Source organism: Anser brachyrhynchus (genome assembly GCF_964034855.1).
Source record: "Anser brachyrhynchus genome assembly, chromosome: 15".
Classification (NCBI taxonomy): domain Eukaryota; kingdom Metazoa; phylum Chordata; class Aves; order Anseriformes; family Anatidae; genus Anser; species Anser brachyrhynchus.
The window spans coordinates 6,315,018-6,338,745 of NC_137733.1; the positions used below are offsets into that span (position 1 = coordinate 6,315,018).

The following is a 23,728-nucleotide window of genomic DNA, read 5'->3' on the forward strand; positions in this document are numbered from 1 at the left end:
TGCTGCACCTGGCACTGAAAGATAAGGTGAAGGAGTAAATAAACACCCTCTGGTAGATGCTGCCTACTGGTTCATTAGTTCTAGTAAGCTCATTTCATTATTTGTTAGTGCCTTTGTTGATGATTCTGGAGATTTCAAATTTTCTGTTGCAGAAGTAAATTTAAGCCATCACCTTGGGTTACATTTTTCTGCAGCCTGGATCGTTAAGCGAATGTTCCCAGCTGAGTTACTGAGATATTTTAGTGTCTTTAAAATAACAAGACGGTGCTGTTTTCTAAAATGGACAATGTTTTTTTCTAACAATTTGTCACCTTTATCATCCTTGGCTTGCTTTGTCCAATAGAATTCCATCCAAGACATAAATATCCCACGGCCATGCATCTCCTAAGGTTGTGCACCTGTAGCAGCAATTAACCTTTACTATCAGCTAGCTTATATTACAGTTATCTGTAGCCATCTGCACTTATAGCTGTTAAGTTTCTGGAAGAGCTTGTTAGTGTCTTCCTGAAAATATAAAAGTTTGCTCTGTCATGGTTTTGTAAAATATTTCCTCTGACTGAGCAAGGATAAGGGGGTACCACGGTGGCTGAGAGCAAAGGAAAACTACAGGAACTGCAAATGCAAGTGCCTCCATCTCTGGAAGCAGAAACCACAGAATGGTGGGGCTCTGGAAGCGCTACAGCTGAATAAACTGATGCTGAATTGTCTTTTCTCTTTAGCCTCATGAAAGACTACTTCTTTAAACCGCCTATTAACAAGCTGAGCCTGAACTTCTTGGATCAGGATCTGGAGATGGCCTACAGGACGAGCTATCAGGAAGAGGTGCGTTTCTCATGGCATTGGTTTTCTTCTGTAATCCATTCAAGTAATGTCTGTAATTGTTTTTAACACATTTCATTGCAGTTGATGACAAGGGTTATGAAATGTCAAGTGGGGTTTACTACTCAGTATTGCTGCCTCTGAAAACAGTCTCAGTTTACCTGTCTTGTGCCATGTCCTGAGTCTAGTCCAAGATTTGGGTTGGAAATACGTTTTCACAACCCACCAAGATACACTAATCACTTCCCCTGCCTTTTCTCCGTTTTCAAGTTAATGTTTCAAGGCTTTAGGCAGGTCGGAGAACTGTAAATGACTACTTGCCTTCTCATTAAATGTCCTGACTTTGAGAATGGTATTTTTGAATTTGATTCTTGTTCATGCCACAGCCTCCTGCTTATCTCAGTGATACCCAAATCTGGTCTGAACTCAGTATTATAAGTTCTGTAAATGTGTTGCATTCAAAAACAGGCAGTTCAAAACACTGTGTAATTGTAAGGAACAGTGTGTAAATTGTAAGGAACTTGGTGCATTCTTTAGGATTTTGCAGTGAGTATAAAAAGTCCTTTACCCCCTTGGGAGCTAGTACTTCTGCAGACTTTACACGTCAGTAGATATTCCTGCTGGGTTGATATGAACTAAAAAGATGTTGTAAGTTTGCATGTAGCAACAATAGACGTCAGTACTAACTGAGGTCGCATTTCCATGAGTGGCTGAAAAGGTACGGCCAAAAAAGGGCAATTGCTCTCCCATCTTGTTCCTACCGCTCCCTGTTCCTGCTAATGGCTCTGGTGCTTACCACACTTCCCTGCTGTGATATAGTTCATTTTACTAACCCAGCATAAAATATTCATGTTTTGTTTTGCTGTTTGGGGCTTTTTTTCTTTTTTTCTTTCCCTCTATTTTCTGCTGTTTTGGAATTGAACCAGCAGCTTGCTGAATGCCAGAGGCAGCACGAGGTGAGGGTCTGGGAGCAGGAGGGCATGGGCCCTGCCCTTGAGCAGTGCTGAGCTGTGAGGCTGGGTCACACGTCTGGCAGGGTTCCCACCATGATAAACAAAGGTGTTGATGCTCGCTTCCTCCCATTTTACCCTGTATCTGAGGACAGGTAGGATTTCTGCTTCGCTGCTTGTTGCTTTCTGCCCGTAGGCTGCTTTCTGTGCTGGGCAGTGCTTCCACGCTGTCCTTAGCAGCAGCCCATTTGCTTGGTTTCTACTTTTTACAAATGAGGTCTAACTTTTTCTTTTTCTTCTTTTTTTTTTTTTTTACAAAAGGGAAGCATAGTAGTGATGCAGTTCAATTCATTCACCTTGTTCAGGAACTCTATGCTCACCCTGCAGCACTTTAATTGGTATCTCTCTGAATAAAGCTCATCCAGCAGCAATAGGGAGAAGCTTCCTGTGGGTGACATTCACATTTATGAAGTTATATCTACAGCAGTGTATTACATCTACTCATATCCTGGATTGAGTGCTACAGGAGAGCAAACCAAGAGTGTTTGTGCTCTTTTGATAAATCAGAATTTACATGGTATTCACGCCAGTGTGTGTGCGTACATACACGTGCACACATAGACCCCTGTTTGCCTGCTCAATTTGTACAAACTATACAGAAAACAGTAAATCTAAATCTTTCCAACTGAAAGATTGGAAAGAGAAGAAAAGCAATGATAATCAAGCACATGCAGATTGATCTAGTAATGTGGGTGTGCAGGAAATTCATAGAGGAAGGAGAAGGAATGAGGTCTGTGCATTTTGTTGGTGGTAAGCTGTTCATTTGAAAATTATTACATAAACCTACCTGAAAATGGGAACGTTATTTCATAACAGCAACTGTGCAGGACTGGGGCAAAACTTGTTAAAGCCTTAGTATTAGCACAGTACTGGCCCAAAACAAAACAACAAAAATCTCTTGGGGAGCGAAGTGATTGTAGCATTGCTGGTTGTTGAAATGCCTCGCAGTTCACTGTTGCTGAACGCAACTTCCAGCTCCAGCAAGTTCACCTCTAATTACACGGTGCCAGCTGCATGATTGCTTTGTGATCATTCCTAAGTGTCTCCACTTCCCGAGAGCTTGCTTAGCCTGTTCTTGTTTGGAAATTAAGGCACTACTTAACACTGTTAGGGCATCCTTAACACTGTCACTTTAGGATGCAGTGCTGATTTCCTTAATTCAATTTATGTGACTGTGTATGTGGATTAAAGGGATTCTGCTACAGTTCAGATTAAAAGGTAATTCTGGCACTGAAACAAAGCTCGCTGAATACATTATGTTGCAGAGAGCTACAAATGAAGAACAAGTTCATTTTGCTATGCTATTGAGTGCCAGTAATGTTCTGAGGAGTGAAAGAAATGTCCAAATGAAAGTAGAGTACAAGACTGCAGTATTCAAACGGGGCTACTTCACGGCGTTATCAATAGCATACTTCTCATTTTTCTTTGGAGTTTGTTTTCTGCGGTCCCTCAGGAAGACTGCACTTAGTGGAATAAGCCAGGGTGCGGAGCTCATGGTCTGGTTTTCAGCTGGACTGGCCAAACCAGCACACACCACAGCTGTGCCAGCACAAGGTGGGGTGGGAACATGTGGTAAGGGGTTGCTTACAGCAGAGAGTTACTTGGAGTCCTGGCCTTAGATCAGTTCAGGTTCCATAGAGTCCCGATTGCTGCTTTTAGTCTTGTCTGAAAGGGAGATGTGAGTTCTGCCACGGTGAACCAACTCTTTCTGTCGAGTGGTGCTTGGAGGGTTTTCTTCAAGAACCCCTGGAACCAGAAAGGGTTTTGTGGTTTTTTTTTTTTTTTTTTTTTTTTTTACTGTTTAAGTTCTACTGTTATTTTAAATGAAAATACTTGAAGAAAACTTTTGATAGCTTTCTCTGCTAGTAATTACGTTTTTTATGTTCCTTTGCATAGTATTGGCAATTTTTGTATTGTTTCTATGTCATTGTATTCTGTTAAAAAAATGATAGTGGTCTTTAAGAAAAAAAAAGATGCACACCATACCCAGGGGCTGTGCTACCAGTGTGTTTCTGCAACGTAGGCGTATTCTCAGGGAACTGCTAGTCATTGAACTACCTCTTCTGTTTCTTTTTTTAATACAGTACTTATAGTGGATTAATGAAGTGGCAAAATGTTCTGTATTCCTCTATTTATTTTTGTGAGCTGCTGTTTATGGTACAGTCAAATTTGTCAAGAGAGCATTTATTCATTGTCATCACTTCCCTCAACCCCCGTGTTCCACGCAGGTTATAAGGAATGCTCCAGTGAAGACATTTGCCAGCGCTACCTTCAGCTCACTCCTGGACGTGTTCCTCTCCACCACAGTCTTCCTCATACTATCTGTCACGTGTTTCCTGAAACACGGGATGGTGGCGTCCCCTCCGCCACCTGCGGCAGTCGTCGTGTTCATCATCGCCATCCTGCTGGAGGTGCTGTCCCTCGTCATCTCCATTAGGTAATAAAAACGTAACGCTGTCTTGACATAGGAGTGAGAAACAAAGCGGTTGGCTGGCTGACAGTGCTAGCAAAGGCAAGAAGGCTTGCAGCAAATCTTGCGCAGGGAGGGTCTGGCTGCCGAAACTGAAGGAGAGGAGGGTGACTCTGATCGAGTCCACCCGAGGAAGCAAACTCTGCACACCATGTGTGTCCCCACCTACCAGTGCTTGTGATGCCGCACACAACTCGATGTCTTTCACTCTCATCTGTCCTTCAGAAAAGTCCCCCACATTTAAACCCCTAAACAGAAATACACCATTCTGGTTTAAAGCTGAAATAGGTTGTCACAAATGCAAACAGTATTCCTTTTCGGGGGGGGGAGGAATAAATACAATTGCCAAAGTCACAACACATCTGTCAAGAATTAGTTTTCTGAATGATTTCTATTTCAACTCTGATCAGTTTAATATTCAAATCATTTGTGTTTTTTTTCTGTTTGACACACTGAAGTTCAGTATTCCCCCCAATTCCTTGGCTGTGTGACAGTCAGCTGCTGCTCGCCGGGGCATGGTCTTGTCTCCGCAGTCAGGGCCCTGCCAGCCCCCACACTGCCTCCTTGCAGCAACGAACCGTCAGCCCCCAGGTTCTTCAGGGTGCCTCTGAAGCCCTGTGCCATCGGAGGCAGGTCTTAGCTGCAGGCACAACTACCTGGTATTTAACAGTGATTTCTCATTCCCGATTTATGCTGTCACCTCCAGAATGCGTGTTTTGGACTTCTGGGACACTTACGGTCCTTACCCCATCATTTGTAACTTGTTGAAGATCCGTTACTGCGCAGTTCCTGCATAACGTGGGGTTTCCCCAGGCCTTAGCAGAAGACTGCAGTTGTTACATGCATTCAGTAAAGCTCATGCTCTCCTGGGCGTGTTGTCTGATGTGCACAGATACCACATGTAACGTGTTATTAACCCAGATGGTAGACGCAATAGTAAGATGTTTGTTTGTCTGTACTTGTGATGGCAAGTTTATTCTGCCCCCCTCGTTCTCTGTTTTCACTGTCACAAGAGAATGTTATGCGGGTGGTGTGTGGAAATGGGTGTCTTCACTTGCAGTTCTGCAGATCTGTTGGTTATGTGTAAGTTAAAATGCTTTTGTAATTACAAGTGAGAAGCAATTGTGCTGTTGTTTCAAAAGAAACAATAGATTGCAGCTTGCAGTCTGACTTTTCAGGGTCGAGGTAAAAAATAATTTGTACTTCAGCCACCAAAGTAATCCTTGTAACTCAAGTATGCCTACAAAGGTATGCAAGCATGTTTACTGGAAATAGTGTGATTTGGAGTAAAGAGATGTCATTTATGAACAGGGACAGTACTTTTGAAGGTAGTGTTTCTTAGCAGGTGTACTTGGCTGTTACAGCTTGAATAGCATTGTAGTTCTGGAGTTTTTGGAAAAACTAGAAACTCAGAAAAGTGAAAGTTTTTCTTGTCAGTTTAATGAGCCGAGGCAGATCCTTCATTACGTCAGGATGGGGAGCAGGAAGGCAACAGTGAGCAGTTAGTTTCGGTTAGGTGGCCACAGAACTGAATCCTTGGATTTGTTCAGCTCTGAACAACTCAGCCGCTGCTTTCTACAAGAGCTGGTTTCTGCTACCCAGGTGCATTTGGAGATACTTTGTTTATTCGCCTTGCAGATACCTTATCAAAATAACTCCATTTTAGTATTTTTCAATATGTTATTGTTCCTACTTGTTTTCCCAATGTCACATTATTATCTTTGCATTTACTTTTGCTTACTTCATACAGTTATAAAAGATAATGTTGTAATCCTATAAATTTTTATATGGGGGTACATAAGGTTTTCCTTCAGTCCTGTTCTGTAATTGGTGGGTCATGTTTTATTTAAGGAGAAGAAGGAAAGTTGTTGTTTTCAATATGCTATCTGTATAGTCAGGAATTTGCAAAGCAGTTTTGTCTTTCTGAGCTGTGTACGGCAGTAGGGAGGTTTAAATTCATTGCAGCACTGTATTGCTGACATCCATGCTCTCTGATAGTGAGCCGGGGCCATTACCAAGGTGAGTTTAAGTGGCCTTATAATGTTTTCTTAATACTATTTGTTTTTGCCAATGACATTTCTGCTATTTGCATGAGATTGTGTTGTTTTAAAACCTAAATTTTACTTCCTGAACAGGCTTGGATTCCTCATTTAAAGTCATGTTGATTTAAAAAGCTAGTCTTTAAAGCAGACTCCTAAGTCTTAGAAGTATCTATTTTTTAATATTAATCATTCCTTTGTGTTTAATTCTGATCAGAAAAACAGGTTGAGAAACATCTCACCTTTTGGTGAACATCTGTAGACAGTCACCAAAACCTAAGTGGTCCCACCTGATATGGTAGCAGCAGGTTTTCAATAAACAGTGGATTGAGAGCACACAGGTTTGCCTTTCTCCTAATGGACACTCATGGGAGGTTTGGGCGTGCAGGGAATATTGTAATTCCTGCACAGCTACTACGAGTGCAGATGATGGTTGCTCACTAGCACTTGCTGCTTTCACTGGGACTGAGATGGCTGTGAATCTCAAGACCCCACAAATTCTTGTGGTTAATTTGGGAAACAGGAATTGCTGGCTGGGAGAAGTGGTTGCTGCCCTTCCCTGCCCTCTCCACCAAATGCGTGGCTGAGGAATTTGAGATAGAAAACGAGCCACTGGCTATCAGTAGCTACTGGGGCCCTTGTCACGCAACTGTGAGATGTGTTCTCCTTTCTTCTGGCATGAGGAAAGCATCTGCAAATTTACTCCAGAGTTACAAGCAGTTGATTCTCAGTCATTTGCTGCCACAGGCTCACATTCACAATCTTTCCTTTAGTAAAAGAAATATAATTTGTACTTGGCTTACATCTCATCATGGCATCTATAGTAACTCGTAAGTAAATCTCTGAAGTTCAAAAAAGGATCATCTCAGATCTGGGGACATCTCACCAAGGGTACTTCCTTGAAAATAGCCTCCTACTTTGCACTGAAAAAGAGCTTTTATTGCTGAAGACAATCTCAGAAACCTTCTGGCTTGTTTTCAGTTAGAATCATAGAATCATTCAGGTTGGAAAAGACCTCTAAGATCATTTAGTCCAACCCTTAACCTAGTACTAAAGTCCACCATGCTTCTAAGTTCTACATCTACACATTCCTTGAAGACCTCCAGGGATGGTGACTTCCCTGGGCAGCCTATTCCAATGCCACACAACCCTTTCAGTAAAGAAATTTCTCCTGATATCCAACCTAAACCTTCCCTGGTGCAACTTGAGGCCATTTCCCCTCATCTTACTACTTGGTGCTTGGGAGAAGAGCCTGATTCCCACCTCTATATAGCCTCCTTTAAGGTAATTCTAAGAACTAAGGTAGTTCTAAATATATTGGCATATTTTGGGGGCACTTTTTTTTTTTTTAGGATTTGATGTCTGTTTGGGGTTTTGGGTTGTTTGGTATTTTTATGTTGAATTTATGGTACATGTTTACTTACGGTAAGATACATTTTTGGGCCACTCCAGTCTCCACAGCCTGAGGCACACACTCATGTACAAGTGTAACAACCTTCCACTTCCCCATCTGTGCTATTGAAATATGATCATTCTGTAAGTGTTCCTTAGTTGGCTGCATTAAATTCAAAATGTTTTAAATTGTGCACTGCATTGCATATTCCCAGAGGATGAGTTTACAGGCAGCTCTGTTTTCACTGCTGAAGCATGGAGCCTGTTGGCATCAAGAGGACAGACGTACTGTTGTGCCCTTATTCCATCTCACTTCCTTTGATCAGAAAGAACAAAATCATCCTTTTCCTCTTTAAATTGTCTTCAAAGCGAGTGCTGCTCACTCTGACTGCTCATTATACGCAGAAAAGTGCAGAGCTTCCTGTGCAGAAATGTCATCACAAGTGACAATCACAGAATACCACAGAGATATCTTAAGGGAGGGGATGGGCCTACAATGCTGGGCACAATCCTAGAATTTCAGGAGAGGGATTATTTTGGGACCAAAAAATTCTTGCCTAAGTTTCTCATTGTATTTTCATTATCATGATGCGAAACACCCTGTATTTAAATCAGTCTGACTTTTAATTGAATCCAGTGCTCAGACTAGGAAGTACTCGCTGCAGCTCTTGTGGCTAAGGGCTCGAGTCCAGCTGCAGTAGGGGGAGAGGAAAGCACTCGCTGCCTGCACAATGAGAAACGAGGTAAAACTGAAGTTGTTAGAGCAGAAGTCCTTATGGAGCAAGGCTTGCAGGAGAAGGATGTTTTGATTTCTCAGAAGTGTCTGATAATAAATTATTGGAGTATCTATAGATGAGGATCCCACTGTTATCACAAGTGCCACTCTAGAATTAATTGTTTAAAGCTGCATGCAAAAAGTGGTGCTTAATTTGTCAGCATGTGGAGTATGTCATCTCCAGTTCTGTAAATGTAGTGCAAAGAATGTCCTTCTGCCCACTTGAAATATGACTACTTTGACTTTCATGAGTTCAGTTGGAGTGTAAGAGGTCTTAAAGTTCTGGTATTTTATAAAAATATCTTGGGAAATGTCACTGAGCATACGACGGTGTGTGAAGTTTTACTCGGGATTCTTAGGGGTGCTTCTGCAGGAATACAGGTAGAAGAGATCTGCCCACTATTTTAGGTGCAAATACAAGTTTTTTGTTGACTAGAAGCTTTTTGCATCCAGTTCTTTTTCTCAATTAAAACTTGTTATAAATAAGATGTTTAAAACATGCATTGCTTTCAATAACACCCTTCAGTGAAGATCTCTCAGTGAGGAGATGAATCCAGTGTAGTGGATATTTCAATCCTGTTCTAAAGAGTGAGAGGTGGGAGCACCTGGTAAGTTGATTCATCAGTATAGAAGTACCTTAACAGAGAGAAAAAAAATCTTCTGGGTGAAGAAAAAAAGCAAATACAGTCAAAGCAGGAGAATGGAAACCTGCTGTACTCTGATGAAATAAAACTGCCCTTTGCCCACTACTTCACCTTCTCAAGGCTTGCCAAAGTAATATCCAAAGTCTGTCTGCTGTTGAAACCCTGTAGCCGACCGATTGGATCTTCTTAAATTCCTCATAGCCAAGAACAAAAATTGCTTTGTGCAACTAGAGCTTAATGAACTGGTTTTGTTAACAACCTGACTTATGTAGAGTATAGATGCAAGGGCAAACTGTATTCTGTTTTGCCTTTATTTATTTCTAACATCTGTGACTTTGGTATTTAATATCCCACCAATTCACTGCTGTGCCAAAAGCTTTTGATTTGAAATATGGGAATTGATTTTAAACTGCCAGTAAATACAGAAATGACGGTAATGTTCTCCATTAGCCATTAATCATTTATGTCAAAGTTACTAATTTGAACTGCAGCTTGTGTAAACATCTTAGATGCTTCAGCATTTAAGCCCTGTTGAGCTACCCACTGACACTGCATTATTTACCGGTAGTGCCCTGTAGCCATTAAATGTCTGCAGCTCTCCTGCTGCCTGGATTTAATGCAGTGCTTGCTTCCTGTGATGGGAGAGCTGTGCTGCCTTCACAGGCTTCGTCTGTTTTGTGAAAGATGAGGTTTCACTTGTTTTAATTCCGGAGTGTAGAGCATTGCAATTGATTCTGGACTGAAAAAAAAAATCAATGCAAGAAGGTAAACATTACCACTGAGAAATGTGGAGTTGTCCTGGAATTTGTGCTTGCTTTTTCAAACACGCAGCTGCCTAAATAAAGAAGTGTCCTCATCCCAGGATTAACAGATCAGGTTTGCTGATGGATTTGTTGCTATAGTTCCCACAAGAATTTATCCTGGCATGAGGCTTGGCAAAAACCAAGCTTTCTGCTCCGTGAAGTGCCCGCGTGGGCTGGGGTGCGAGACACAAGCGGCGCCGGGTGCCCATCCCCAGGGCTGGGGTCTGCGCCCGCAGCGGGGTCCAGGTGTGGCGTGGGCAGGGGGTGCCTGGCTCCACGCGGGAGTGATGGGTGCTGCCCACGGTGCTCTGCCAGAGCCGGTGCTGTTTCCTTCTCACCGTTTAGCCATGTAAAAGCTGATCCCAGTTCGAACGCTTTAGCAGGATCGACTTTATTTTTAGAGGCATGAACTTGGGTGGCATTTTCAGAAGGACTCGATACTGGAGCGGCTTGGCTGCCACTAGAGCCCAGAGCATGTTCTGCCATGGATGATAGAGGCTGTCAGGACAGTATATAACACTTTAGAAAAACCAGTAATTACTCTACAGGGCTTTTGAATTTATTTTGCTTTTTATGCAGTTGTATTTCCGTGCTTTGTTGCAAATTCTCTTTTATGATGTAATATAGCTATGCTTTTTGGCTTAAATGGGAGTCCATTAACTAGGCACTGAGAAATCTGAGAGCACCCTCTCGTGGGGTGCTGGTGTATTACAGCGTTTTCCATCCTATTACCCTAATTTTCTCTTTTTCTCTTTGCATTTAAGTATAATTCCGATATTTTAATGTATTAAATGAGAGAATAAAAGCTCTTGAATAATGCTAGAGGTTGCAAAATTAATGAGGCCTAGACCTGAGAATTAAAGTAACACTCAAAAGCAAAACATATTTAAAAGGTGTGCAATTAGTGTCCAAGTCACACAGAAAACTTTACCCATTTTTTATCAGGTTTTTATCCAACATTATACCTTGTATTTTAGTCAAAAGCATTAGAGAAAAAAACTGAGGGTTTTTTTTTTTGGTTATTTTTAAAAAAAGATCTAGGTAGTATGCAATAGTTTGTGACTTTGGAATATGTGAATTCCACATTTAGCATATGTTGTATTTATACATTCTTGTCAGCTGTGAGCATCTCTGTCCAAAAACGCGTTTGCCATTCGGGCTCCCTGGTCATCCACTGTGGCACCAGCAGAATTACCCGTGCCACAAACGCACAGGGCGCTGCTCACGCCTGCCTTGTGGTCTCGCAGCGGGCTCTGTGGTTCTGCCATTCCTCTTTGAAGTAAGTTCGTCTCACAAAAGCAGGAATTCTTTGGTAAAGCAAGAAAAGCTCAGGCCCGCTCTGGTTAGTACATATATCCACAATGGAGAGCCTGTGAATGAAGGTGACTATTGCATTGCCTTTTTATGCCTCCATAAAAATAATTAAAACCTTGAAAAGCGGCTGCAGTTTTTGGAGAGTGATGAATGTTTCCGAGCTTTGAGAAGCAAATTTTCCCGATGATCTGTTTCTGTAGGTAAAAAGCAGTTAAGCATTAAGCAAGCCTTCACCTTTGCTCACTCGTTTTAACGACGAGAAGCTCTCTGGTGTGAGAAGAATCTCTGCTGAGCTGCCCTCGGGAGCTCGCCCTCTTTCGCTGCCTGGCTCCTGCAGCGCGCCACGGGCCTGGGCCGGGGCCTCCGGCAGCCCGAGGCCAGAACCAACCCTGCCGGGTGCCTCCTGTGGGGCAGTGCAGGCCCACACGCCCCTCTCCCGTCCACCCCCTGGCGAGAGGGGGTGGCAGGCATCCGATCCCAGATGGGGACTCACGTCAGGTGTCCTAACTGGTTTGGATCGTGTCGTGACGCTAGGAATGCACGGATCTGACGGCCTTTGGAGGAAGGTCTGATGGCAGGACGCGCAGCCCCACTTCTCAAACATTTCTGATGGTACTCTTAGTAACTTGCTTTAACCTGTAACCCTTCTCGCCACCTCTTTAAGGCTAAGTATTTATGAATGTAAGTCTCTCATATGCTTACCTTCCAAGTAAGTGAAAAGCGTTTTCCAGTTTGTTTCTCAAACCCCAGCATCCCCCCTCCCTCCCATCCCACCTCGCGCTGTAGCAAACGAGCCGTCATCTTTCAGCACACCTGGATCATTCCTTGAACTTACCAGCAGGTGGTATGGCACGTGGCAAGCTGTGACTGGTGCTGCAGTCCCAGTGAAGAATTTTAAGTTGTTTTATTACAGGTAATTAAGCTGTATGGAGTGATGTGCTGAAATTAACCCATAGGTCTGTGGTTCCGTTTGTTCCAGGATGGCATTCTTCCTGGAGGAGGTGATGACTTGCACGAAGCGTCTCCTGGAGGTGATATCTGGCTGGCTGCCTCGACATTTTTTCGGTGCAATCCTAGTTTCTCTCCCAGCTCTTGCAGTTTTTTCGCACTTCACCTCTGATTTTGAAACAAATATACATGTAAGTTGTAGAACTCTGTTTCATAGTCTGACGTTTTGGATCTAACTTAGCTTGTTGCTTGCCTGCCTTCTTCCTTCACTTCCCTCGTGCTTTACAGATGTTTGATACAGATCCCTTAGAGAAAAACAGGGCTTTTGTGTATGATGGAATACATAGCGACTTGCTGGAAAACTGTCATACAAAGAGGAGAGGGATAGCTATAAATGCCTGTGTGCGTACATACCTTTTTTTTTTTTTTTCCTTAGAGCAAATACTTCTGCTGGTGTTTATTCTGGCTAATGCAAGTAGAGTATCTTCTTTTGTTTTTTGATTTGGAGCTTGTAGTCTGAAATGTTTTGTGAACCTAAGAAGTTTGCATGCATATTAGTAAATCTAAGAGCAAGACCAGTATTAGCAGTGGGTTGGGTTTTTTTTTCTCTGCCAAGTTAGATGGAGAAACTGAAAAAGGAAAGAGCTGTTGGGACATAGAAATGATTACCCTGAGGGGCTGCAGGGATGGTTAAAGGAATGCAGGATCTGCCTTCTCAAAAGGAACTGAAAGAAACTGGCTTTATTTGGCCCAGCCAGAGACAGGTTCACAGGAGATTTGGTGCCTCCTTTAATAAAAACATTCAGAAGCAGGGAGCAAGGAGCTAAATACGGAGGAAGGAAAAATGTTTAATTTAAAGGTGAACCATAGCATAAAATCAATGCTTATAACCATTATGAATAAAACAGATGAGAAACTGAGATAAAAGTTTGTTTCTCCTAGGTAGCACAGCGTATGAGCCTTCCTTTCCAGGATCTTCAGGGAACTCATTTACAAATCACTTGCTATTGCAGGGCCCTGGGCATAGGTAACAACCAGAACCTCTTCCTTCTTCCTACCATGAATTACAGATGCAGTTTGGTACTGTGTGTCGGGAAGTGTTTATTCTGTGGGAACATATGGACCAGACATTTTGATTTAAACCTATTCCATGGTTTTCACAGTCACAAAGGACTGGATTTGAGGATCTCACATCCCATGTTTAAAGTCTTTCTGTAGCTTTTACCTTTGTGAACTTAACCAAAGCTAACTATTTTAAAGCTGTGCAATTGTTTTAGTTTAATGATGGCCTTCTTCCCTCATGACCACTAGCAAACTAATTGTAGGAATGTTTTTACACTGAAGGGACCTGAAAACCTTCAAATCTCTCAAATTTCTTTGTGCATTGATTTTATATCATCCCATTCATCACCATCCATGATCATCTCTCCAAACATGTAAAAGTACTGTTGGAAGACCCACTTTTGTTAGCGTATTCTCAATACCTCATCATACCAGGTTATTGGTCTAAGTGCTTCAAGCAGCGGCAGTGAGGCAAGCTGAGAATGATCTTGGCTTTCTTTCCTCTTGCAGGTCCTCCAGAGTCGCGGGGTTGTTGGCTCACTCTCCAAGAGATGTCCCAACTCATCTTGTGCTCAGTGATGTTCCAACAATCATGGAGCTCTAGGAAATGGAATCAACCTATAGAGGGTCAGGTAAGTGTCATATTTTACTATGACATGGTTTTGCAAAGTTTTTTTTTATTCGTAGCATTTTATACCTTCCCTGGATATAAAATAATTAAAATCAAAATTAACAAAAACAGCAATGAAAAAAAACTTTCCAAAGCCATGCATACATAGTAAACACAGCACTTGCTGACCCTCTATAGGCTGGCTTCATGCTGGGGCATCACTTGGAGTGAGAACCAGTGCTCTGCCACTTTAGGAGACCTGAAATGGGGGGAAAAAAGTAAGTTTAAAATATGTTTTTTATGGACATTTCTGAAATGAATTTTACCCATTTTTGAGTCATTAAATTAAACAAAAAACACTGTGCTTATGGTTTGAAAATGGTAAATTATGTAAGTTTTTTTTCCATACACTGTGTCTACTTCTGAATCACATGCTTATTTGTTATGTGACAGTATTCCTAATTTGCATTTTCTGCATTTCAGCTGTAAAGGAAATTTAAAATGGGGGAGAGAGAGCGATCATTTGATACCGTAAAATGCAGTATGTAGCAGAACAGAGCTCCAGGATGCGGTTGTGGAGTCTCTGTTTTAGCTTGGATGGTCATCAATATTTTTGATAAAACCAGACCTTGCACATCAGCTTGAGAGCTTTGACCGGTGTAACATTGTGTCTCAGGGAAATTAAGACATTCTGGGAAATACCTCCGTTCTGCACTTCCTTTTATTTATCCAGCAAAGATGTGGAAGGGGAAAGCATTAAGGCATTTGGAAGAGGAAATCCAACGTTGTCTTTTCAAATTGGCACAAGTGGTGGTATTACCAAGCACTGATTGACAATGATTGATACCTGTCTTCTGTAATTGAAAGTTTTTTCTTATTTCCTTATTCACCTGCTGATGGGCAGTATGCTAGCATTCTCTAAGAAATGTTTTTAAGGGAAGCTGGTTGTAGTTCCTGAGGGTGAACATGTTCCACTTTTTCAATGCAGTGGAATTTTGACATCCTGTTCAAAACAGGGAGGATCTAATCCCAGTGATTAGAGAGGATATTAATGTGAATGCTTACCCTATTTTTTCCTTTTTTTTTTTTTCTTAATAAGAAGAGGAACTGAGCATTTTGCTAAGGTAAGCTGAAGGTGTGGAATAGTATTGAAATAATGGTGGTATAATGCGGTAATGCAAAACTGTATCTAGGGAAAATTGTGACAAACTGTCTATGCTAAAAGTTTGCTTGCTCTTTGAAGGGAAGACCTCCATCTTCAAGTGCTGCCTCCTGTTACAGACACAATGAGGATCACTTAATGTGCATATCACAAGGAAATTAGGTCTTTATCTTTCATATTGCACATGCCTTTATTTATGCTGGCATTTATGTGCAAAAGGGCTCCAGTCAGCAAGACAAAGCTAACTCGCGCTCTCTCTCTTTGTTGCAGTACACCATGTTTATGTGTTGTGCCATTCTGATCACCATTGTGCAGTACTGTAACTTCTGCCAGCTTAGCTCCTGGATGAGATCTCTATTGGCAACTGTAGTAGGAGCAGTGCTTCTCATTCTCCTCTACATCTCCTTGTGTCCAGACAGGTGAGCATCACATCCCAGCACCCATAGACCATGTTTGGGATAAGCAAACTCGGGATAAACAAATTTTTCTCTGCCGGTGAAGTGAGGATCCTATACATGTGATTTTAGTATCTGACATGAATTTCTCTAGTATCTCAAATGTAAAAAGTCGATTTGGAAAGAGATCTGCGTTTTTGGAGGCATTTCAGGATGATACCTGAGAGGCCTTTTCCTGTAATCTGTGTTGAAATGATGCTCTGTCCTCAAATGGTGTGTTTCTAGGGCACACTTAGGAGACCCATAGAATTGCTTTTTACCTTTTGTTAGAAAATCTATTTTAAGACATTTCTGAGGTGTTTGGTGTCCTCTCCTAGCTGGATTTACATTTGCCCTTAAGAATCATGTATTGTTCTTCCAGCTTCCTCCTCAAGGAATTTTGCACTGTAGAAGGCAGGCACTCAGATTTAAGAGATCTAATATCCTGCTTCCTTTCTCAGTTTTCTGCCTTTTCAGAAGATGCTGCAAAACAGTAACTAGAGGAATCATGTTAATGTAGTTTGTGTGAAATAACCTTAAGCCTTTTCAGCTTGTCTGCTGATAAGCAGCTTTCTCCATAGGAGAACTTGTTTGCAGTATTCTTCTATTTTCTTGCCAAGATAGCCAAGGGACTCCTTCCAGCCCCCTGTCCACTCCTATTGTCAAAATTGTGTAATCAAACTGCACTTCTTGGTGGCTTAAGAAATATGGCTTTTGGCACTCTTACCGTAGCATGGGCTTTGCAAGGACTTCTTATGCTAGACTTCTGTGATTCCTATCAAAAGCTATTCCTTTTACACTTCTTCAGAGGCCTGCTGAACCATATGGTGAAAAGCTGGGGAAAGAAAAAAAAAAGTTTGCAGATGCGTATTTTGTGTATTTAGTTTTCCCCTCTTCAGGCGTCTTCAGCTGACTCTTAATCTTGATCCAATTTATATTATAAGAGGACAGAATAAAAGTCACCCCTTAACATCTGCTCAGACTGTAAGTAACTCAGAAGTGGCTATGAGAGCTGTAGGAAGAAGAGCCTGTCCCTCCTTGGAAAAAACTAACTTGGAACTGGTGTCAGTTGACGAATGGTTTCTAGATCTTATTAGACTAAAGAAAATCCCTTTTTTGTGTCAGCAGAGCACTCAAGCGAGGAGTACAGAACAGCCGTTTCTAGCTTCAGTGGAGGGAAGAAGTGTTCGGTTTCTGGAAGTAGTGTTCAGTTTCTGGATGCCTGCTCCCTTTTTCTCATCTTTGATTTTTCATTTGGATTTATTTGTGCAGCTTACCTAACAACATCACTCCTCCAGTGTGCTAAGTGACCCTCTCCCAGTAACAGTTACTTTCACTCATTTCATTTTTCCTTGGCATTCTTTCCCTGTCCAACCACCAGCTTCACTGAGAAGTTAGCCCCAGGTTTGTTTTTTCAAGTAAGTCAGTGAACAGTAAACTCATAATGCTGTTTCACGACTCCCTTGCTCCTCTTCCATAATTCCCCCAGGCCAGGGGTCTTGCTGCTCATTAAGCTACATGCCTGCTAGCATGTCTGCATGGAGCTGCTGCAGCATAACTCGGTGCTGGGTGCAGAATCACAGACGGAACCAGAGAATGGCTGAGGCTGGAAGGGACCCCTGGGAGTTTCAGGTACAGCCCCTGTTCCAGCAAGGGACTCCCAGAGCTGCTTGCCCAGGACCATGTCCAACAAGCAGAGCCTTTTAGAATAGGGTAATGTAACGTCAGTGTAGTACCAAAAGTCTTTATGCAAAGGCAGGCAGTCAAGCTAAAGCATGGAAAAGGTATCAGAGTGGTTGACATTCTGCTGGGTGATTACTTCAACAGACCTCTGTGCAGTTTATTGCAGAAGAAAATCAGAAGGTTTTGTGTCATAATTTTAAATCCTACTTCCATATTCAGAGACAAATTTTAGACAAATCACAGGTGTAATTACTAGATCAGCTTGTATATAAGCTCTGCATCATGACATTGCGCAAAGGTAGGGACAAAAACTTGAGATAACTTGGGGATTTCCCTGCACATCAACTTTATTGAGGGACTGGAAAGGTTATTCCCAAGCAGAGAGTTGGACACCTCGCAATCTGACAATTTGTAGCATCACCTTTGCTAACTGCTAAAGGGGTAGTTTTGAATGTTTAAGAAGCTTTGTCTTAAGAAATTTTCCTAATGATAGTGTATTTTGCCTGTGGTTTGAGTACTGGTGATCACAAATGGGCGAAGTTTAGAATTCATGCAATATGTTATTTCATCTCTGAAGTATTTAAAGCAATAGCCTGAGCTGTTCAACTGCATACCTGAAAAACAGCAATTTGTAGAATTGATCGTGGACAAAATGCAGGTTGAATTAGTGTGTCCCATAACTTCTGTTTGCCTAGATTAATAATAACTTTTTTGTTCCTTTCTTATCAATAGCCTAGATGATTTTTTTTTGTCACAAAGGTAATTGCAGCTTTGTATACATCACAGGGAAATCCATTCTGCACTATTCTTTACTTTTTTTCCCCAGAAAAGTAACTAGTTCTGTCAATTAAAATACTTAATTGCTGCATAGAAATTGTAATGTTTAAATTACTTTCATTCATGTCATCTTCAAAAAGAGACTCTATATTTGTGTTTTGTTTTATTATTTTTTTAAATCTTTGTATTGTGTTGGTCAGATAAGATGGAGGCATAGCTGATTTTTAGAGTTCTGAAATTGCTTTTCTATGTTTCCAAGGTAAGTCTGGATTCTTTAACAATTACTTGTTCCAGACGTCATATTGACTGCATTATCATCACCTAGTCTTCAAAGGTTTTTGCATCGCTGTCTGACTGTGGTTGCTTCTGCCAAGCAAAAAGTGCAGATAAGTCAGTGTTCAAACTAAGTTTGTCTGAAGTTGATCAAATGTGCAGTGCAGTTATTGGTCCTACTGTCCACATAATAGAAAAGTTCAAAATGCTAACTGGAATTCTGGCAGAATGCTTTTGTTTATTGCTTTAACTCCCTTCTGATGTCAATGCTTTTTTTTTTTTATTTCAGCTCTGTGGAAACTTTTCATCTGGATTTGGCACAGAACTTTAGGTAAACTTTATATCAAATGACTATGTTTAGGAATAGAAACATTTTCAACCAGTTACATGTAGTAAAACTTTGCATCCATAGTAATACACTTGGGAATTCAACAAATTGGTCCAGCAAGTTGTGTTTAAGCTCCTTGTATACCTAATTTCCTTTCCAGAAGACCCGAGTATGATGAAAAATCATCAGAGAGCTGATGGTGCAGTTGCTGAATTGCATAATGCTATTTTCTTTTTAATTTTGATTTGTAAGAAATAGAACTATGGAGGAGCTATATAAAATAGCACCTGTTTTTCCAGTAGTAGCTGTTTTAAAGCACTACCTGTACATCTTGAACTTTTTTTAAGTTGTTTTGTTGATTTGCACAATTTGGAAGTGTGCAGAGTTAGACGTTACCCACAGCTGGGCAGCTGAGAATTCCCTGGTGTAGAGAAACGTCAGCAGAAAGAGCAGGCTGTGAAGCCAGCTGCCTTCACCAGGATGGAGACATGCAGACAATGACAGTCTGCGTGCTGTCTGTCACCCGGAGCTCACTTAGGCAGCACAGCACGTACTGTCATTGAGAGCAAATGAAATTGTAGCCCCCAGACTTCTAAACCAACAAACAAAAATCTTTTACTGGGTTATGAATAGCCCCTTATAAATCAGCGCATTAAAGATTCACTCTAATTATTTCAGTACTGAATTTCCTGTGATTTTATTGCAAGTTTTTCTTCTACCATTTTAAGTGTTTTTACTAGTTGTTGGTATTAGAAAAATGTGTTTTCTAATTGCACGTTTGGGGGCAATACTGAGGTGATGTTGTGCTCGAATGAACTAACGACCCTATCAACAAGTTGACTAAGTAATTCATCTAAATGAGTGTGTATTCAAGAGGATGTTGCTTCTGCTGTGAGTATGTATCACCAAAAAAAATATTTACTTTTAAAAATTAAAATCTACACAAAGTGCTATGTTAGTTTAGCAAATGTGTATGTTGTAAACACGGGGAGATGGTAACTAAGCTTTCTTATTAGATATGTAGTCACCAAGATGATAAAACTTAATACAGTGATATTTTCTTTACATGGGTTTTCTTTTCTTATGGCTTTGATTGAAGATCAAAGATGAAAGATAACTTCATTTGCAGAAGGGAATTCCAGTTCACTAAACCCAGAAGGGCTGAAAAGTTAAAGCCAAAAAACAGAGGTTGCTTGATTTTTGTAGGCCAAAACACTGGAGGGAATTTGCTGAAAATGCAATGTACAAAATATTGAAGTGTGGTTGATCACTGAAGGTAATGTCTTAGAATTAACCTGAATTTAGATCTTCAGTGTTTTATTATTAGTTTGTGAAATGGCCTAAGCTTTTGTGTTGCTCAGAATTACAAATGTCTTGGCCACCATTGACAACAGCTTAACAGGCTCCTGACCAGCTGCTAATCACTAATAAATAATTCATTCTGCCTTTAATAATTGACAACCCAGTCTTCAGTTCCATGACTGTTTGTATATCATTGTTTATTAGGAATCTGTCAAAAAAAGAGCTGTCAGGCATTGTTTGCATGCAAACATTTTTCTTTCAAGAGCGTATCACGTAACTTCTAACTCATGATAAATAACGGTAAAAGTAGGTAAAATGCAACAATGTAAAGGTAGTTACTGCAAGCAGGCATGGAGTACACTCTACCTGCTTTGCGAATCCTAGCCTGTGATTTAGATTCTAAATAAAGCAGTGACCAAAATATCAGGCTCATTAAACATTTCTAAGCTTAATTTTAAACTTTCTACTATGAGATGCATGGTATTTGTATTCTGCCTGTCGTTCCTTCAGTCGGGGAAAAAATGCACGTACATGGTGCACGTGTAAATACCGCACAGCACAGTCCTTCCTGCGGGCAGCGGCAGCTTTGTCGGGTGGTGGTTTGTTGGTCGCCATCTCCGTTTTAATGCAGGAACTGTGTCACACCAGTGCGATGTTTGTGAGTGGCTTAGGCTCCTCTGATCTGAAGCTGCCCAAACTTACGAACTGATGTAATTCTTCTCTGGTTTGGAAGTTAAAAGAGAGAGAGAACTAGGAGTTAATCTTATTCTGCTTCTACCATTGATTTGCAACAGAATTTGGCTGCTCGGGGCTCTTTTTAATGTGCATCGTTATATACCACAGTTCTAGAGTTCTGTGCGAACAGATTTTTCCCTTTCTCCAGGTGGTGTGCTAATAAAAACTTGAAACTCCCTTATCCTAACAAACATTTACGCTGTTCATTTCTAATTAGTATAGATAAATAAAAAAGATTCCTTGGTCACCCAAGTCAGCGCAAAAGCTTTTCCTTAGCTCTAAGAGGGCAAGACAAACTTTTTATTTGCATGCCTTTCATGAAGCCATTCTCTGCTCTTGATCAAGAATTGAGGTAATTATTAATATTGCATGGGAAGAAAGGTGCTAGTAATGGTAATGAAGTCTTAGCACAGAGTTCATCTCTGGACTGTCTATGCTATGCTCAGTAAGTCAAAATATGGAATTTGCCTCCTTTTCCAGACAGACCAGTTCTTCAGCCCCAAAGAGGTATTACTGCACTTGGTCTTCTAAGCAAGAAATATTTTTGTTTTCATTCATTTCTTATCTGAGAGCAGATAAAGTGTATTGTCGCAGCTTGTGATGGCTCAAGGAGGAACACTGATAGGCTATTCAAGGTGGAAGACTATAATTGCTTGATGATAGGGTTTTTTTATATGCCTCTTCTTTATGTTCTTCATTGAAAGCAGCTGTTTGATTTCCTTTTTCCATGCTGTTCCACCATTGCATTCTTTTTTAAGATTTAGCAGGCATGCATCCACTTTAAATATAGTAAGAAATCCAAATCCAAACATAGGTTACTGGCTCAGAAGCAAAATGGCTTTCCAAAAATCTTTATAAGTAGAAAGCCATTATCTTTATGATTTGTGATCAAGCCAAAGGAGATTCTATCTCCGGAGCTCTCACTTGTTCCATATTCAACACACAGGCTGAATGAAGATGCCAAGTTAATAGTTAGGCATCTGTGCCAGGAAGTGCTTCAACAGTTTGAGTTAAAGTAACATTGACAGCTTAAGATTTCAGTCTGAATGACTTTTAAAATTAGTTTTCTGCTGCAACACCTCATGAAAAGTAGAACTTAAAAGGATTTGGTTTTGTGTGATCCTTTTCTATATTCGTGTGGGTTTTTTTCTTCTTTGCATTTTAAAGGGCAGCTTTGGACAGAGGTTGTCTTTGCTAACAGACTGTGAGGTGGTTTAAAGCCCTGTAGGTCCTGTAACCTATTCGCTGCAATGTCCAGAAATTTGATTTTCAAATGAGTAGGAAGTAAATGTTTCCTCCTTCAGGTTAGTATTGTGGCTTTTTGTACTAATACTTGTAGCAGTCGCATAGTGATCAAAAGTGCCTGCTCTGGAAAAGATACTGCACCTTCTCGTTTGAGATACTAACCCATTACCTTATTAATGAAATCAGGTCAGCTTACAAGTGAGTCACTCTCATTTCAAATGCAGATCTCTAAGGTTGTACACCCATGTGGGAAACAAGGTCAAGCCGGTGCTTGAGGAGATGACTGAGAGCTTGCAGATGCCAGTACTTCAGGAGCTGTGAATGGGAGGCAGGAGTTTGTTCTTAAAAGGCATCTCTAGCGTTTGATATGGACCACTTTTTGTAACGGAAAATGTATGGTGCCTTCTTAATTTATTTATGAGGAATTAAAGTACCAAGGACTGTTTTGTACAATAAAAACTAAATAAAAAGCCTCTAATGACTTAAATAAATCCCTGTGGCAGGGCTGTTTGATGTTAGAGCAGACTATCTGAATCAAACTCATGTACTCTCAAAGGAGTAACTTGGCATTGCTCAGATCTTCTGGCAGATCTTTTTCCACAAGATATGGAAAATAATCAACTTTTGAAAAGAACCTGAATCATGCTTCTTGACTGAGATTCATTCCTCACCTCCTCCAGCTTTCTTTATTTAAAGAGATCTTTACTCTTACCTATCCTCTCTTGTTCTGTTCTCTAAGCCCATCAAATCTGGAAGATATTTTGCTACCTGCTAAAGAGGCAGCAAGGCTTGTATTTCAGAAATTCTTACTATTCCAGTCATTGATTATTTTTTTTTGATATCAAACCAATAAAATGAATATGCCTTCACTTCTCCTGGGAGAAGTATATTTATGATTGGGAAAATAAATAAATAAATAAATAAATTAATTAATTCCCAACATAATACATAGTCTTATCTTTAATCTGAAATTCGACCTGTAAGCTCTCTATTGTAAATACTTTACTTGCAGAAGCCTTTTTCTCTCCTATAGGCTTACTATGATAAAATTCAATAGATACATATACAAAAAAAAAAAAGACCATAGCACAGAATAAAATGTGTGTATTCATCTGTATCACAACTGTGCAGGGTTTGCTTCATCATACCTTTCTGGCTATACTGTGCAATCAAATATTTGAGAAAGAACTTCCAGAAAAAGAAATATGGGTCTGGAATGTAGCTCAGTTGCAAAAACATTTGCTTTGATTTCAGAAATGGAAGTATGTCCCCCACGGACATAAAGAAACAAACTGAAAGTTGAAATGTTTTCACATTACAGAAACAAATATAAAGTCTTCTTTTCTTGAACTGTTGCTACTGTTGTGCTTTGAGGTTTTGATCTCCTTTTGCTAACATACCTTCATAAGAGGAATACAAACAGATGCTGAGATACAGATTGCATTTCTCTTTTTCAAGCAGAAAGGTTGAGGTGATGCTTTCCCGTATCAGACCATTTCTTAACTTGAGAAATCTGAGCATGTGTCTGCACATATCAAGTCTTACACTTTGGCATAAGAAAGTTTATAGGAAAAAAAACTTCAGTTAAGTGACTCCGGAAATCGCTGCATGCCAATCTGTCTGGGTTTAGACTTAGTTTCCAGCATTGCATAGGTGGTGTCTTCTCAGACTTCAGATGTGTGTCTTCACATCTCTCCAGAAAGTTGAGACTGTGGACTGCAGATGTCTCCTTGCTAAGGGCTGTTTGGCACAGGAAGTGTACTCTGTCAGTGCTTCATAATCTGCACAGGCAGTCAACGAATTGTCAAAAGGATTTGAAATATTGCTCTTAATCTATATGAGCCATGATTTTTATTTTATTTTTTTTTTAAATCTTGGTACTCTGAGAAACTTTCCATCTACA

General features: G+C 40.6%; 1 protein-coding gene across 2 annotated transcripts in view; it reads left to right on the forward strand.

Moving 5' to 3' along the window:
• ADCY9 (adenylate cyclase 9) overlaps positions 1–23,728 on the forward strand; it is a 93,654-nt gene that overhangs the window by 57,647 nt on the left and 12,279 nt on the right. For both annotated transcript variants that reach the window (XM_080556158.1, XM_080556157.1), the window contains 5 exons: positions 720–822; positions 4,058–4,266; positions 12,246–12,405; positions 15,319–15,467; positions 18,505–18,546. In XM_080556158.1, coding sequence (XP_080412284.1) covers positions 720–822; positions 4,058–4,266; positions 12,246–12,405; positions 15,319–15,467; positions 18,505–18,546 — 663 coding nt within the window. The remainder of the gene's footprint in view (positions 1–719; positions 823–4,057; positions 4,267–12,245; positions 12,406–15,318; positions 15,468–18,504; positions 18,547–23,728) is intronic.